At 38.7% G+C, this 17,360-nt stretch overlaps 1 protein-coding gene across 1 annotated transcript in view; it reads left to right on the top strand.

Moving 5' to 3' along the window:
• Positions 1-17,360, top strand: part of CCDC30 (coiled-coil domain containing 30) — a 101,666-nt gene that overhangs the window by 20,790 nt on the left and 63,516 nt on the right. The window contains exons 6-8 of the mRNA XM_036256208.1: positions 7,430-7,501; positions 9,796-9,911; positions 10,831-10,929. Coding sequence (XP_036112101.1) covers positions 7,430-7,501; positions 9,796-9,911; positions 10,831-10,929 — 287 coding nt within the window. The remainder of the gene's footprint in view (positions 1-7,429; positions 7,502-9,795; positions 9,912-10,830; positions 10,930-17,360) is intronic.

The raw sequence follows: 17,360 nt of genomic DNA, 5'->3' as shown, positions 1-17,360 counted from the left end.
CATGATTACAAAAGAGCATTTCTGAGTAGTTTAAATGTAGTGATCTTTTCTCAGGGTGGAACATGAGTGCCTTGAGAAAATAATCTTCAGATAAACACATACGCATCTGATAAACAGCCTCATTTTCTCCAGTGTCCATAAGTATAACATACCTGCCAAGAAGTGCACGACTCTTAAGTGTACACCACCCAGCGAGAAATCCTCAGCACCCAGAGGCCCCCTTTGTACCTCTTCCCTATATCTATACCCCCTCTCCTCCCCAAAAGTAACCACTATCTTGACTTTCAACACTATTTCGGAGTTTTCATTACAGGCACCACATACTCTTCAGTTGTTTCTCTTGTTCAATCTTATGTTTGTGAGATTCGTTCATGTTGCTGCCTATAGCAGCAATTTGTTCACTTTGCTCTTTGTAGAATATCCCATTTAATAAACATACTGTAATTATTTTATTTATCCTTTATACTGTTCGACGTTTATGTTTCCAGTTCTGATCTATTATGAATAGTGCTGCTATGGATATTCTTTATCTTTCTCTGTGGTCAAATGTTCTTACATAGCTACTTGTCTCTTCAGAGCTGCTTCATTCTTTTCTACAGACTTGCTTTTACTACTTCTCTGGAAACATAGTAGAACATGACTGTCCAAGTGTACCTAGCCTCACTTCGAGAACCAGCAGAGATTAAATCAAATCTATGAATCCTAAGTGGTCTATGTTGTCAAGTCTCTATTTTGTAATGCAAATTTGGCTGCCAGAGGCCCATCTTGTAGTCAGTCTGTAGTTCTCAAAGAAGGTCAGTTATGCTCTAAGCAATGATTCAAAAAGGTGACTACCACCCAAAAGGAACAAATTACAGCCTGAAGTTCAGAGCATAAAGAACAATGGGCACAGTCGAGAATTTTCCAACAGCTCTGGCAGATTGTTCAGTGGTTAGAGCGTCAGTCCACGGACCAAAGGATCTCAGGTTTGATTCCCGGCCCGAAACCCGGAGATTGGGAAGCAACCAATCGATCTCTCTCTTCCTCCCTTCCTCCCCCCCTCCCCCTCTACTTTCCACTCTCTCTCTAAAAAAAAAAGCCCTGGCTGGTTTGGCTCAGTGGTAGAGCATCAGCAGAGCTTTGCCTGCGGACCAATGAGTCACGGGTTCGATTTCGGCCAAAGGCACGGTTGTGGTTCATCCCCAGCCCTAGTCGGGTTTTGAAGGAGGCAACCAGTCGATGTGTCCCTCTCATATTGATGTTTCTCTTCCCCTTTCTCTCCCCCCCACTCTATATGAAGATAAATAGAAAAATATCCTTGGGTAAGGATTAAAAAATATATATTCTTGCACTTATCAACACATTTCTAATTGTGATATACCTAAGAGTAGAATTATTGGATCAACAGATTATAAGTATGTTCTACTTTGGTAGATTACTGCTACACTGTCTTCCAAATAGTTGTATTTATTTGCGCTCTCGTCAGTTGTATATGAGATTTTGGTTGTTCCACATTTCTTGTTAATACTTGATACTGTTGGTCTTGTTAACTTTCTTTTCTGGTGTGTAGTGGTATTTAATTGTGGCTTTTATTTGCAGTTCCCTGATGGCTAATGAAGTTGAAAAATATGTTTGTTGTTCTTGCTTATTTGAAGATACTATTTTATGAAGTTTCTGCTCAAGTCTCATGTATATTTTTCTAGTGGGTTGTATGTTTATGTTTTATTAATTTATAGGAGTTTTTTATATATTCTAGATATGAGCCCTTTTTTGGTTATAAATATGATTTTGGTGTTGTTTTTTTTTGCCATATAGAAATGGTAATATTTATCAAGTCAGGTTTAACAGAGTTATTCTTTATGGCTTCTGAGTTTTCATGTGTAAAGCCTTTTCTACATCATTACAATATTACTGAAAATGTTCACCCCAGGTTTGTTTTTTTGTAGTGCTTTTATGGGTTTGTTGTTTATATTTTAATCTTTGTTTTATCTATAATTTATTTTAGTATAAAATTTAAAATTTTTTAGTTGTCTTGTTTCTATATTTATAATTTGCAATGATTAAAAAAATTAAGACTGATTCTTTTTTTTATCCTCAGCCAAGGACATTTTTCCATTTTTTTATTCAGATAGAGTGGGAAGGAGAGAGAGGAAGAGAGAGAGAGAAACATCGATGTGAAAGGTACACATCGAATGGCTGCCTCCTGCATGACCCAACCAGGGCCATGACCCAACCAGGGCTGGGGACAAATTGCAACCAAGATATGTGCCCTTAGCGGGAACTGAACCCAGGTCTCTCTGGACCACAGGCCGACGCTCTAACCGCTGAGCCACACCAGCCAGGGCTAGACTCATTCTTTTTAAATGCATAATAGGTTACCTTAGATCACATCTAAAGAATGTTATATGTATAAAATAATAACGATTCTGCCAAATTGATTGTGGGATTAAAAACAGCCCTGGCCGGTTTGGCTCAGCGGTTAGAGCGTCAGCCTGCGGTCCGGAGAGACCCGGGTTCGGTTCCCGCTAAGGGCACGTACCTCGGTTGCAGTTTGTCCCCGGCCCTGGTTGGTCGTGCGGGTGGCAGCCACTCGATGTGTCCCTTCACATCGATGTTTCTCTCTCTCTCTCCCTTCCTCTCTCTCCCTCCCACTCTATCTGTACAAAAAATGGAAAAATATCCTCGGGTGAGGATTAAAAAAAAAAAAAAAAAAAAAGGAAAAAGAAATTTGGCTATTTAAAAAGCATTCTTTGATAGCAGCACTATTTACAATAGCTAAGATCTGGAAACAGCCCAAGTGTCCACCAGTAGACGAATGGATAAAAAAGCTGTGGTACATATACACAATGGAGTACTATGCAGCGGTAAGAAAGAAAGATCTCTTATCATTTGAGACGACATGGAGGGACCTGGAAAGTATTATCCTTAGTGAAAGAAGCCAAGCAGAAAAAGACAAATACCACATGATCTCACTTATATACGGAATATAATGAACATAACAGTCTGAGGAATACAGTAGACCCAGAAACATGGAAGTAGGGCACAGACTGACATCCCTCAGAAGAGGGGGTGGGGGGATGGGGGGGTGGGAAGAGATAAACCACAGAACTTATATGCATGTATGCATGACCAATGGACATGGACAACTAAGCCGGGGATGGGGCGGAGGTGGGGTGGGGTGGGGGGTGCCAATGGGGTAAAAAGGTAAAATATCTGTAACAAAAAAAATTCATTAAAAAAAAATAAAAAGCATTCTTTGGCCCTGGCCAGTTTGGCTCAGCGGTTAGAGTGTTGGCCTGTGGACCAGAGAGTCCTGGGTTCAGTTTCCTCTAAGGGCACGTTCCTTGGTTGTGGTTTGCCCCCGGCCCTGGTTGGGGGTCGTGTGGGTGGCAACCAGTCGATGTGTCTCTCTCACGTCCATGTTTCTCTCTCTCTCTTCCTCCCTCTCTCCCTCCTGCTCTATCTGAAGATAAATACTACAAAAATGTCCTCAGGTAAAGATTTAAAAAAAAAGGCAGTCTTTGGTCCAGCTGGTTTGGCTCAATGGTTGAGCATCGACCCTTGCACCAAGAGGTCACTGGTTTGATTCCCAATCAGGACACATGCCCAGGTTGTGGGCCCAATTCCCAGTGGAGTGCATGCAAGAGGCAGCCAATTGATGTTGTCTTTCATTAATGTTTCTATCTCTCTCTCGCTCTCTCCCTGTCCTTCCTCTCTCTCTGAAATCAATAAAGGAAAAATAAATGAGTAAAACTTTAAAAAATAAAATAAAATAAAATAAAAAGCAGTCTTGGTCCTGCAGGTGTGGCTCAGTGGTTGAGTATCAACCCATGCACCAAGAGGTCACTGGTTCAATTCCCAGTCAGAGCACATGCCCAGGTTGTGGGCCAAATCCCCAGTGGGAGGCATGCAGGAGGCAGCCAATCAATGTTCTCTTTCACTGATGTTTCTATCTCTCTCTCCCTCCCCTTCCTCTCTCTCTAAAAATCAATAAAGAAAAAAAAAATTTTGCCCTGGCCGGTTTGGCTCAGCGGTTGGAGTGTCGGCCTGCGGTACAAAGAGACCTGGGTTCGGTTCCCGCTAAGGGCACGTACCTGGGTTGCAGTTTGTCCCCAGCCCTGGTTGGTCGTGCGGGTGGCAGCCACTCGATGTGTCCCTTCACGTCGATGTTTCTCTCTCTGTCTCTTCCTCTCTCTCCCTCCCGCTCTATCTGAACAAAAAATGGAAAAATGTCCTCGGGTGAGGATAAAAAAAAAAAAAAATTTTAGTCAGTCTTTGCTGCTTGCAATAAAGCAGGAGAAAGGAAAGCAGGACACCCTTTACTCAGTTACATCTGGACACAGCAGAACACAATCACATGGCACCGTTCCATTAGCAGTTGGTTAGTCTGGTAGATCCTAAGCTATTAACTGAAATCTAGCTCCAGTGAATAAACTAGAGGTAGACTGTTGGGAAACTGAATTAGCAAGTCCTTTAAAATATCACTGTGTTTATTTTTTTTTTTATCCTCACCCGAGGATATTTTTCCATTTTTTGTACAGATAGAGGGGGAGGGGGAGAGAGAGAGAGAGTGAGAAACATCGACGTGAAGGGACACATCGAGTGGCTGCCACCCGCACGACCAACCAGGGCCGGGGACAAACTGCAACCAAAGTACGTGCCCTTAGCGGGAACCGAACCCGGGTCTCTCAGGACCGCAGGCCGACGCTCTAACCGCTGAGCCAAACTGGCCAGGGCAAAATATCACTGTGTTTAATCTGTTTGTACAGTGTGGTTTACGCTGAAAACCTGCTTTCCTTGTGTTCTGAGAGCCTGGAATTTTGGTATGATCTAGGCAGAAGATGAGGTATATGTGACCAGTCCCCAATAAAAACTTTGGGCACTGTAATGGATTTCCCTGGTAGACATTTTACATGTGTTGTCAATTTTTTTTTTAAATCTTTATTGTTGGATGTAGAATGTATTACAGATGTTCCACATTTTTCCCACATTGACCCCCCTCCTCCCCACTCCTGCCCCCCTCCCGCCTTTTCCCACACTATTGTCTGTATCCATTGGTTATACATATAAGTTCTTTGGTTTATTTCTTCCCACCCCCCCAACCCCTTTCCCTTTGAGGTTTGTCAGTCTAGCAACCAATTTGTACTTCTTAATCCCTTCACCTTTTTCACCCATTCCCCCAACCCCCCTCCCATCTGGCAACCAACAAAATGTTCTCTGTATCTATGAGAATGTTTCTGTTCTACCTGTTCATTTTGTTTGTAGATTCCATTGTTGATAGATACGTATTCATTGCCATTTTGTTTGTTCATATATTTTATTTTTTTCTTCAAAAAGACCCTTCATCATTTCATATAATAACGGTTTGGTGGTGATGAACTCCTTTAACTTTTTCTTGTCTGGGAAAGTCTTTATATGGCCATCGATTCTAAATGACAGCTTTGCAGGATAGAGTAATCTTGGTTGCAGGTTCTTGCTTTTCATCACTCTGAATATTTCTTGCCACTCCCTTCTGGCCTGCAAAGTTTCTTTTGAGAAATCAGCTGACAGCCTTATGGGAACTCCCTTATAGGTAACTAGTTGCCTTTCTCTTGCTGCTTTTAAGATTCTCTCTTTGTCTTGAACCTTTTGCATTTTGATGATGTGTCTTGGTGTGGGCCTCTTGGGGTTCATCTTGTTTGGGACTCTCTGTGCTTCCTGGACTTGTATGTCTCTTTCCTTCACCAAGTTAGGAAAGTTTTCTACCATTATTGTTTCAAACAGGTTTTCAATTTCTTGTTCTCTCTCTTCTCCTTCTGGCACCCCCAAGATGCGAATGTTGGCCCGCTTGAAGTTGTCCCAGAGGCTCCTTAGACTATCCTCATTTTTTTGGATTCCTTTTTCTTTTTGCTGTTCTGATTGGGCGTTTTTTGCTTCCTTATATTCCAAATCAATGGTTTGCTTCTTGGATTTACGTACTCTACTAATGAATCCGTGTAAATTATTCTTTATTTCAGTTAAAGCCTCCTTCGTTTCTAACTGTGCATCGCTCATTTCTGACAGGTCCTTTTTTATGCTCTTGAGGCCCTCACTGAGTTCATTGAGCATCCTTATAAGCAGTATTTTGAACTCAGCATCTGTTAGGTTACCTATCTCCATTTCGCTTAGTTCTTTTCTTGGGGTTTTGTTCTGTTCTTTCATTTGGGACCTGTTTCTTTGCCTCCTCATTTTGGCTGCCTCCCTGTGTTTGTTTCTGTGTATCACTTAATGAGAGGTATGGGGCTAGCTGAGACCAGATGCTGCTCGTTTGAAAGAATTTAGGAAAAACGTGAAGCAGGATCCAAGACAGGCCAATCCTATGGTTAAGCAAGTAGCAACAGCTTGGGTGGGCCTGAAAGTTGGGTGGGCCTGAAAGTTGGGTGGGGTGGGGCGAGGCCTCAGGGAGCCACCAGGGCGGGGCTACCAGTGTGAGCCAGGTTGCTGAAGTCCCAGATATGGCTTCTGTCTGCCGCCCCAGGGAAGGGCTCACCAAAGGAACAAAGACTTCTGACAGCACTTTGTCCCGGAGAAAGCCCTCGCTCCAGTGCCAAACAGCTCAGTTCTTCCCTGTATGTCTCTGGCGCCCCTCGAGCTGCCTCCCCTCCAAGCTTAGAGGGAGAGAGTCTGATAAGTCTGTGCGCGGGCCCTTTAGGGAGCTGCCTGGGGCTCCAGCCGCTTCAGCTTCCCTGAGCTTCAGTTCCTGCTGGTTTTTCCAGCCAGAAGTGATGGGGATTCTCTTCCTGGTACTGGAACTCTGAGCGGGGCACCTGGTGTGGGACAGGGACCCCTCAGTTCTCAGGAAGGACCTTCCCAGCCGAGGTGTCCTCCTGATTTTTATCCGCCACACATGGGTGTGGGACCAGCCTGTCTCACCGCCTCACCGCCGCCCCTCGCGCCTCCGCCCCTCCTACCAGTCTGGATGCAGCTTCTTTAATTCCGTAGTTGTAGGACTTCCATTCAGCTTGATTTTAGGCGGTTTTGAATGATGGTTGTTCTGTAGTTTAGTTGTAACTTGGATGTGGTTGTGGGAGGACGTGATACTGTGTTTACCTACCCGCCATCTTGACCAGAAGTCTCAATTTTTTTTTTGCTGGTGACTTCACTAGAAGACTCTTGATAGCTTGTGCCTGATTTTCTCTGGACTTTGTCCCATGCACCTTTTCTGTGATTAGGAATAATCTTTTATAACATTGGTGTTAGTCTCTTACTTCTGGGAGAATCCTCATCCTGACATTATAGGAGGCCCACGAGTCATTTGAAATTTGATGATCACACTAATCATTTGCTCCTTACATAAACACAGGGGTGGGCAAAAGTAGGTTTACAATTGTGAATACATAAAACAGTTATTTCTTGTATTATTATTTATTATTTTCCATATGAGGAATTGTGAACCTACTTTTGCCCCATCCTGTATTTTTTTTCCCTTTAGATTTTGCACTTGAGAATGCTCAACTAGAAATTGAGAAACTGAAAAAAAATTTGACAAAGCTGAGAGAAAATGGTGAGTCATTTTAGCAGATAACAATATTTAACAATAATACATTAAACAATAATATAACATTAAATAATGTTCTACAATAATATTTAATAATTATAATAATAATAACACTACTACTGCTATTATTACTATTTCTACTATTCTTGCTATTACTACTACTTGTTGCTTATAAGTAACAGATACTCTGCCAGGCACTTTACATGCATTATCTCTAATCCTCACAACAGTTCCAAGTAGTGAGTATTATTATTCCAATTCCATAGATAAAGAAACAGAGTCATGGTGAGGTTAAGTGAATTAGCCAATAGCTACATTAAGTATTATAGCTGGTGTTTGAACCCAGATATGTCTGGACTCCAAAACCTGTGGTGAACACAAATAATACATATTTTACTAGGACAACTGAGATCAAGACACCTTAAAATGCATTTCACAGCACCTCACACATATTTTTTCACTGGGAAGCCAACAGACTTGGCATCAGTGGTGAATTAGTAAATCTGACCCTAGCTTGACTATGTAAAAATGCTACCGGCTATAAATAATATAGTGAAATTTGCCTGTTGTAATGGTAGCAACTAGAAAAATAATTTAAAATATGTTTATTGTTTTTAAGTAATTCTAAAACTACTTAACCCTGTGATGCTGTGACTCAAACCAAGAAATACACATTTGGTCAAGCATGGAGCTCCTAAAACCTTTGCAATTTCCTCAGTGATGAGAGCAATAAAGATATCTTGTTATGTTAATGAGGAGTTTTGGAGAGGCCCTAGGTAACCAGAGGATGATGGGAACTGGTTACAGGGGACCTTTCAGTACCCTCTCACTCTTCTCCCCACCCCCAAACTGGGATCCCTCCCATCTCCTGAAAAGGGAGAGAGGTTGAAGATTGAGTTCAGTTACCAATGGCCAGTGATTTAATCAGCCGTGCCTATGTCCACAACAACCCAAAAGGAGAGGGTTTGGAGAGCTTCCAGGTTGGTGAAGACATGGACTTTGAGGAGTGTGGTGCTCTCAGGGAGGGCATGGAAGTTCTGCACCCCTTTCTCAATACCTTGCCCTATGCATCTCTTCCATCTAGCTGTCCTGAGTTATATCCTTTTAAAATAAACTGGTAATATAATAAATAAAATATTACTCTGAGTTCTGTGAGCCACTCTAGCAAATTAAACAAACCCAAGGAGGAGGTCCTGGGAACCTTTGATTTAGAAGTAATCAATCAGAAGCGCAGATAACAACCAGAGATTGTGATTGGCATCTGAAGTGGAGGACAGTCTTATGGGACTGAGCCCTTAACCTGAGGAATATGATGCTATTTCTGGGTAGATAGTGTTAGAATTGAGTTAAACTGCAGGACACCAAGGTACTCTCTGAGAAATAATTGAATATGTGGGGAAAACCCCACACACATTGTATACACAAATTGTGATTATTACATTTAGGGATTGTAAATGCTCTATTTTCTTTTTGGTGTGTTTTCAGCATTTTTCAAATTAAAAAAAATTTACATACTAAGGAGGAAAAAAGAGTGTAGCAAGGGAGAAAAAAATTAAAGAAAAAATATAAGTGAAATACAAAACAGGCAATGAGAAGGAAAACAAAGACTTAAAGAAGCAAAAGAAAAATAAGAGAAACTGGAGTAAAAGATGGCTAAAAAGAAACAGCTACAAATTCAGGAAAGTAATGGGCAGCAAGTTTTATCATTGAAACTTTGATGAGTGCCGGAAAGGGCAGGTCTTAACATGAGGTGCTGAGAGTGGACTACCACTGTAATGGCAGTGGTGCTCGGGCAGAAAAGTGGCTTGGATGAATTAACTGCTTTAACATGGAAAATCTGTTCATTCACTGCTCCTGGCTCACTACTTCAGTCATCTATGGGGCACTTGCTGTTAATGAGTAGATGGAAAGTATCTAGGAGTATGTGACATGTATAAGAAAGATAGGACTACAAGGAAGCCAGGAAGGTCATTTTCTGTCAGTTAATTTTTAGAAGGTAGGTTCAACTGTTTTAAAATTCTAGGTCCTAGAAAAAACATCTACTGCTGGAAACCCTACATTCAAAAGTCCAATTCATTAGTCTTGATGTGAGAAATAAAAAACATTCTGTTCTGTTTAGGTTAGTTGAATATTCTAGAGCTGGACGTTAGAATCTAGCAGTTTTGTTGTGCAGAGAATCACATATGCAGAGAAATGACAAGGTCAGGAAATAGCGCTTCCTCAGTTTTTAGAGTTAATGCCCCCAAATTAAAACTTTGCTCCAGTTGAGTGAGTAGAGTGCATTCTTCTCTCTGTTTTAGATTCAATTGACCTAAAGAAAGCAAAGGAACACAATCAGAGACTGAATGAGGAAATTCTGGCTTTAAGAACTCGGGTTAGATCACTTGACTCAGAAAGAAAAGTGCTTGGAGAAGTGGTAAGTTGTTTAATTTAGTTTGTTCTTAGAATTTATTTAAATGTTTATAGAATAACAATGAGCAGTAGAGCAACACAGATGCGCATCACCTATTGGTCTTATTGAGGACTGATACCGGTAGCTCTAGCATCCCAGGAAAAAGCCATTCTTTGACTTGGATGCACTCTATCAGTATTTGTAATTTATGCATCTTAACTACCTATGTTAAACTACAGTCTTATTGTTGTGTCAATTTAGGATCTCTTCTTTGTAATAGGGATTTAGATAATAGTTTATACTTAACACATTTGCCAAATAGAAATTATTACTCTATTATACTGGATATGTTTGAAATTATTAATACTACACCCTTAGTTGTGTTGTATTTTTTAACCATTTTTCCTTAGCAATTCACTGATTTTTAATATGTACTTCCAAGTTCTGGATATATTATATATCCCTTCAGTTTTAGTTTATATGCATTTCACAGTCATATCTCTAGTGTCTGGAGATGGATAGTGGTGATGGTTGCACAAAAATGTGAATGTGCTTAATGCTACTGAACTGTACACTTAAAAATGGTTAACATGGTAAATTCCGCATTATGTGTATTTTATTGTAACTTAAAACTGTAATCATAAGAATTAATAAACTGTTCAAGTGGACTTTGTAAATTTATATGTCTAATACTGATATATATTTATATGTTTGACATGTATGTGTACATATGTATTTGGGAGATAAATTTCAAGAAGGATATATTTGTAAACAGTGTTACTTTTGGAAAGGGGAAAGGGAACATTGGGGTAAGGTTATGTGAAGGAAAGTATCACTTTTTACTCTATATACTTAGGTGTTGTTAGAATATTTTACATGAAGCATGTATTCATGCATTACTTGTATATTTTAAAAACAAAGCAACTCCCCTTTTGTATTTAAGGTTGAAAGGCTTAAAGGAGAGATTCGTGAATCTCAAGAGAATAAGCAGCTGGGAAACCACTCCCCTGGGAAAACTGTGGGTGCTGAACAGAAAGAACAGGTATTTTAAAGTTCTCTTCTTTCTGATTTCTAATTTTTACGGGAGTCACATTTTTACGGAGTACACCAGAGTAATTGTGCCGATCATATGCTACTCTCTTATTGCTTGTCTTTTTCTATTTTTCAGCTAATTAGAGTTTAGGAAGAAACTGAGGTATAGAGCCTGTGTTTCTGTTCACTTCTTCCCCAAGGGAATAACTAATATGAAGAATATAATGGATTGTTTCTTTAAAGAAAAGAAGAATTTTACAAATGTGCAAGCAACTGGGTATTTTTAATCATCAAAATGCAGTTGATTTGTAGAATCAACCAATGGTGGGAGAGTGGGTAATTGGAATCACACCGAATATAATAAAATATCATAGAGAACGAATCATACATTAGGCTCCAGCGTGTACAGTGTCTAGTGTTTTCGGCATGATCAGTCTCTGAAGTGGTGGGCAAAGTGATCAGTAATCAAAGTGAAGCAAGACAAACTGAAGCAAGAGCCAATGTGTTTTAAATAGAGCTATTTCAGACGTTCAGGTCAAGGAGCTAGACTGCTCTTCTGGGGCCGCCTTTCTTCTCACATACTGAAGATAAGTGATATCCCTTGTTACAGGGATCTCAGTCACTGAACTTGTTTTTATTGTAACTGCCTGAGCCTTATATTTTAGACCTTTTAGGTATCAGGGAAACTATTGACATAGGATTTCTTGATTTCAGCCAAGGAACTAGTATCCTTCCTGCCTTTCAAAACCCCCTTGCAGGTAAATAATACGTTTTTGTAGGAAGGGAGGGAGAGAAAGAAGGAGAAAAGGAAAGAAGGGCTTTCTAGGCAGGACTTCAGGAACTTTTACCAAAATAATTCCCCAAAGAATCCAGTGTTGCTCTAATTTAAAGCAAGTTGATTTATTAGTAACCATTTTTATTAGTTTCTTATTTATCCTTCTAGTAGTATTTATTTATTTAAATAGAAGCAATTTAAATATTTATCCAGATTATCTTCTTCCTTCCTTTTTCTCTCCCTTCCTCCCTCCCTCCCTCCATCTCTCCTTTCTTTCTTACTACAATGCTGTTTCTGCATCAAGTGAGATGAACATGTGTTTTTTTTCCCTTCATTCTATTAATGTGGGATATTACATTGGTTAATTTTTGTATGCTGAACCATCCTTGCATTTCAGGAATAAATCACACTTGGTCCTGGTGTATTATCCTTCTAATACAGTGTTGAATTTGTTTTGCTAGTATTTTGGTTGAGGATTTTTGTGTAAATGCTTGTAAGGAATATTGGTTTACAGTTTTCTTTTAGTGTCTTTGTCTGGTTTTGGTATCGGGATCATGCTGGCCTCATAGGATGAGTTAGAAAGTGTTTCTTCCCTTTCAAGTTTTGGGGAAAGTTTGAGAAGCATCTGTGCTACTTCTTTAAATACCTGGTAGAATTCACCAGTGAAGCCATCAGGTCCATAGCTTTTCTTTGTACAGAAAATTTTTTTATTAATTATTCAATATCCTTGCTAATTCTAGGTCTATTCACATTTTGTGATTCAGTCTTTGTTGGTTTTGTGTTTCTAGAAATTTGTTCATTTCTTCTTGGTTACCCAGTTTGTTAGTATACAATTGTTCAGAGTATTCCTAAAAAATCATGAGAGTACTCTGAACAATTGAATATCAATTCTATATTCTCATTCTATATTCCTATAGAATTAGTAATAATGTCCCCACTTAAAATTTTTATTTTAGTGATTTGTGTATTCTCTCTTTTCTTCTTAGTCATTTTAGGTCAAAGTTTGTCAATTTTGTTGATCTTTTCAAAGAACCAACTTTTGGTTTTACTGATTTTTTTCATCTTTCCTATTCTCTATTATGTTTACCTCTGCTCTAACCTTTATTATTTCCTTCTGCTACTTTTGGGTTTAGTTTGTTGTTCTTTTTCTAGTTTCTTAAATTGTAAATTTAAGTTGTAGATTTGAGATTTTTCTTGTTCTTTAATGTAAGCATTTATAGCTGTAAATTTCTTCCTTAACACTGCTTTCATTGCATCTTACAAGTTTTAGTATGTTGTGCTTTCATTTTCATTTGTCTCTGAGTGTTTCCTAACTTCTCCGTGATTTCTTCTTTGATACATTTGTTGTTTAAGAGGGTGTTGTTAGGCTCTGGTATAAAACAGTTTTCTTTTCCATGTCATCAAGGCTTGAAATATGTGCGGATTTCTGAAATAATAAAGCTTTATATTGACTCTCAATGTTCCTTTCACTTCATCCCACATAGAGGCAGCTAGAATGGGCTAATGAGGAACATTGTAAATAAATATCTCTTCTCTTTAAAGGTGTTTAGAAGTAGAGGTCTTTAAGCCTATAAAAGGTACTCAGGGAGTAAGTAATCAATAACAATTTAGGACCTCTTAAAGTCATTTCCTGAGGAAAGAGGACATAGCTAAATAGATTTTTGCCTTCAAACTTCTCTCTTGATCTTTCACAAAGAAAAAACTTTAAGCTTCCTTGGTTGTGTTTAGCAGTCTGGCAATGGTGATATTAACAAGCATTAACTAAAGGATCCTTCTCAGCAGGGGAACTAAGTGAACTAAGTGCTGTAAGCAGTAGGTAATGAGCTGGTTTCCAGATCTTAGACCCATGCTTTCCTTGGCGTTCCCCTTCAGCTTTAAAGGCACTAGGTACCTCATGCAGTCATTCCTGTCTCTGACTACTTCGTTTTCTGTTTCCTACAAAAAGGAAGTAAAATAATGAAAACTAAGATTTGAGTACCTATAATGTAGTAACTTTACTGCTGGTGGTTTGACATAACTCATTTAACATTGACAGAAATTCTGGGAGGTAGGTATTTTTCACCCTGCTTTACAGATGAGAAAACCAAGATCACAGATTCATAAAAGTGGAAGTAAGATTTCAAATTTAAACCAACTACAAAACCCATATTTTTGCCACTTTGATTTTCAGGGATCCTTGCTGTTCCACAGATACAAATCTCTAGGTCTTCCACCTCCATAGCAACCAAAGAAGCTTCCACTTCTGGGCACTCTATAGACAGCTTCCTCATAAGAATTATTTTGAAAACAAATTGGGGGGGGAGAGTTCTGTGACTTAAAAAGGGCAAATAATTAAGAAAACCCACTCCCTTAAATCAAGCAGTTTCCTCAAGATATGACTATATCCTTACCCATTTCTTGGGTAGGTACTTGGCAGGAAAAATAGCCACAGTATTTTGATTATCTGTCATATGCCATGATCTATTCTACGTGTTTGACAAACAATCTCGTGTAATCCCTGAAAAAGCCCTTTCTAAGATAAGTAGAGTATTCCTGTTTCATATTTGAGAGAATTTACAGGAACTTGACTAAAGTAAGAGGCAGAGCCAGGAGTTGATCCAGGTTTGTCTGGCCCTAGGCTTCAGTACTACAACATACCGACTCTTGTGAGAATTTCTAAGGAGGATTTATATTCGGGATTTACTGTAACTCATGGAGGTCAAGGCCAGCACCTAGCAGCACATAAACCATCTCTACCTGGAGGTGGTGACCACGTACTGCTTTGTTCTCCATAGCACCTGCATCTGCCATCTCATTTGACTGGCCTGAGGGTCCAGTACATTGTAAGCACACAGGGGACATGCCTGGGAAGTGCAGCTTGGTTCAGAGCATTAGGTGATCCCTACCTTTCAGACAGTAGAACATTGATAGTGGAAAATTCTGAACTGTTACATAGTTCTCCAGAATCTTTGGCAGTTACCTCATACCAATGAGGCTATTTCCTAGCAAGTCCATCCGTCCTCCTCTTTGTTTACTGCTGGCTGACAGGAGGTAGCCTCTCTTTAGCTACCCACAGGTCTCTATGTCCCATTACCCGTTTCTCACATCATTTACTGTGCCTTTCCTGTGTTTTTCTGTTTTAAATTTTGGTTCCTGGACTTATGAAGTACATAGATTGCCTAAATACATAACTATACTTAGTATGCCATAATTGTGATACATTTAAAATATATATTCTTTTGAAAAGTTATTTTTTTTAAGTTATAGCATTGAAATACTTGACATTATTATATTAAGAAAACAAAGAAAATGAGGGGGGGTAGCATTTTTAAGTTGAAATGTTTCTTGCTCTTTGTACTGAGGCATCTCAGTTGCTGTAAGGGTAGGGCTAAGGAGACGTGTTGAGTGCATCAGCATGGTGTGCGGATGTGCAGAAACATTTACCAGTGTGATGGTGGCTGGTGAAGAGGGAGAAACTACTCTGGGGAAAAATGTATATCCTTCCCTGTATACTTGTACACTGCAGCTAAGAAGTCACCATGATTCTTAAATAGGTCTTTTGTCCATTTCACCAAACAGGAGGATTTGTAAAAGTTACACTTGTGTTTTAGCATCCATTTTCCCAGTAATATTCCTCTTTCTTGCCAACTCATAGTTTGGGATTGCTATTCCTGTTTAATTGATATTAAACGTGTGAAATTCTTGATAATCAACTTTACTAAACAAATGAATTAATTTTTTAAATCTATAGGTTACATTAATACATATCTTGTAGTAAGTTATGAATCTAGAAATATAAGCAAAGCTCCAGAATACTTTCCCTAAAATTTAAATAGATAAAACTTTTTGATGAATCAACCCTTTCCTTTCTTTAGCCTAAGTAAATGAATGTTTTTTATCTCCAAATTAAACTAAAAACTGAATTGAAGTTTCTGTTGAAACCTCATTCTGAATAAAAGTAGTATCAATCTTGTCTTGTTTCTAAATTACATCTAAGTACTTATATGCTATTTTGCATATAATTTCGTTATTGGGTCAATTAATAATAAAAACTTACTTTTGGAAATTTTTTATAGGTAAATTTTCAGCTTTATTAATTCAGAACAATCAGGATTCTGCAGTGTCTTTTCTAGTACTTGTTCCCCTAGGTTCAGCTGCCAGATTGCAGCAAGGGCTCATAATTAAATACCTCTCCCAAAGATTCAAGACCAGATAAGAGATACAGCTTGTTGGTAGGGAGAAATTTCAGAGATATAGCCTTAGGAAAGACACTTAAGAAATGTAGCTTATCTTCTCATAAAAACAACACAAGTATGTATGTATTTTAACTGATGATTTATTTGGATTAAGAGTTCTAATTTAAAGCCTAAAATATCAGGAGTATACGGAGACAGAAGAGAAATCAGTATGGAAGGTCAAAGACAGTGAAGTACAAGATTAGAGGTAAGAAACAAAAAGATTATTTTTAGTTACATTTTCGAATACAGTTGTACTTCTTAATCCCTTCACCTTTTTCACCCATTTCCCTACCCTCCTATCCTCTGTCAACCATCAATCTGTTCTCTGTGTCTAGGTGTCTGTTTTTATTTTGTTTGTTTATTTTTCTCTTTAGAGTCCACATATAAGTGAAATCAAATGGTATTTGCTTTTCACTGACTGACTTATTTCACTTAGCATATATTAAGATTTTCATTATTTTTTAAATTTAATACTACAATATTCCATTGTATATATGTACCGAACTTTTATCCACACATCTATTGATGAGTATATAGGTTGTTTCCATATCTTGGCTATTGTAAATAATGCTCCAATGAATATAGGTGTATATATTCTTTTGAATTGGTGTTTTGGATTTCTTCAGATATATACCCAGAAGTGGAATTTCTACGTCATAAAATAGTTACATTTTTATTTTTATGCAGGGGCAGGGTGCTAATTGATTGATTGATTGATTTTTTTAGAGAGGGAGAAAGAAATAGAAACATTGATGACAGAGAACATCAATTGGCTGCCTCCTGCATGCCCTCCACTGGGGATCAGGCCCATAACCTGGGCATATGCCCTGACTGGGAATCGAACCGGGGACCTCTGGGTACATGGGTAGATGCTCAACCATTGAGCCACACTGGCTGGGCAATAGTTACATTTTTAATTTTTTGAGGAATCTCCATACTGTTTTTCATAGTGGCTGCACAAATCTGCATTCCCACCAACAGTACAATTTATATGTAACCACAAATGACCCAGAAGAATCAAAGCAATCTTGAGAAAGAAGAACAAAACTGGAGACATTATGCGCCCTGATTTCAAGCTATATTATAAAGCTAGAGTAATCAAAACAGTATGGTATTGGCATAAAAACAGACACATTAGCTCAATGGAATAGAACAGAGAGCCCAGAAATAAACCCATGCATATATGGTCAATTAATTTACAACAAGTGAGTTAAGAATATACAATGGGTAAAGGACAGTCTTTTCAATATATTATGTTGGGAAAACTGGACAGTATGTAAAAAGCAACTCAACATGGATTAAAGACTTGACCATAAGACCTAAGATGATAGAACTCCAAGAAGAAAATATAGTCAGTAAGCTCTTTGACACTGGTCTTGATAATAATTTTTTGGATCTGACACCAAAGTAAACACATGGGACTACATCAAACTAGAAAGTTTCTGCACA

Source organism: Molossus molossus, unplaced genomic scaffold (assembly GCF_014108415.1).
Source record: "Molossus molossus isolate mMolMol1 unplaced genomic scaffold, mMolMol1.p scaffold_m16_p_12, whole genome shotgun sequence".
Classification (NCBI taxonomy): domain Eukaryota; kingdom Metazoa; phylum Chordata; class Mammalia; order Chiroptera; family Molossidae; genus Molossus; species Molossus molossus.
The sequence above is the reverse complement of the archived record's forward strand: the minus strand, read 5'-3'. Positions and strand labels throughout refer to the sequence as shown.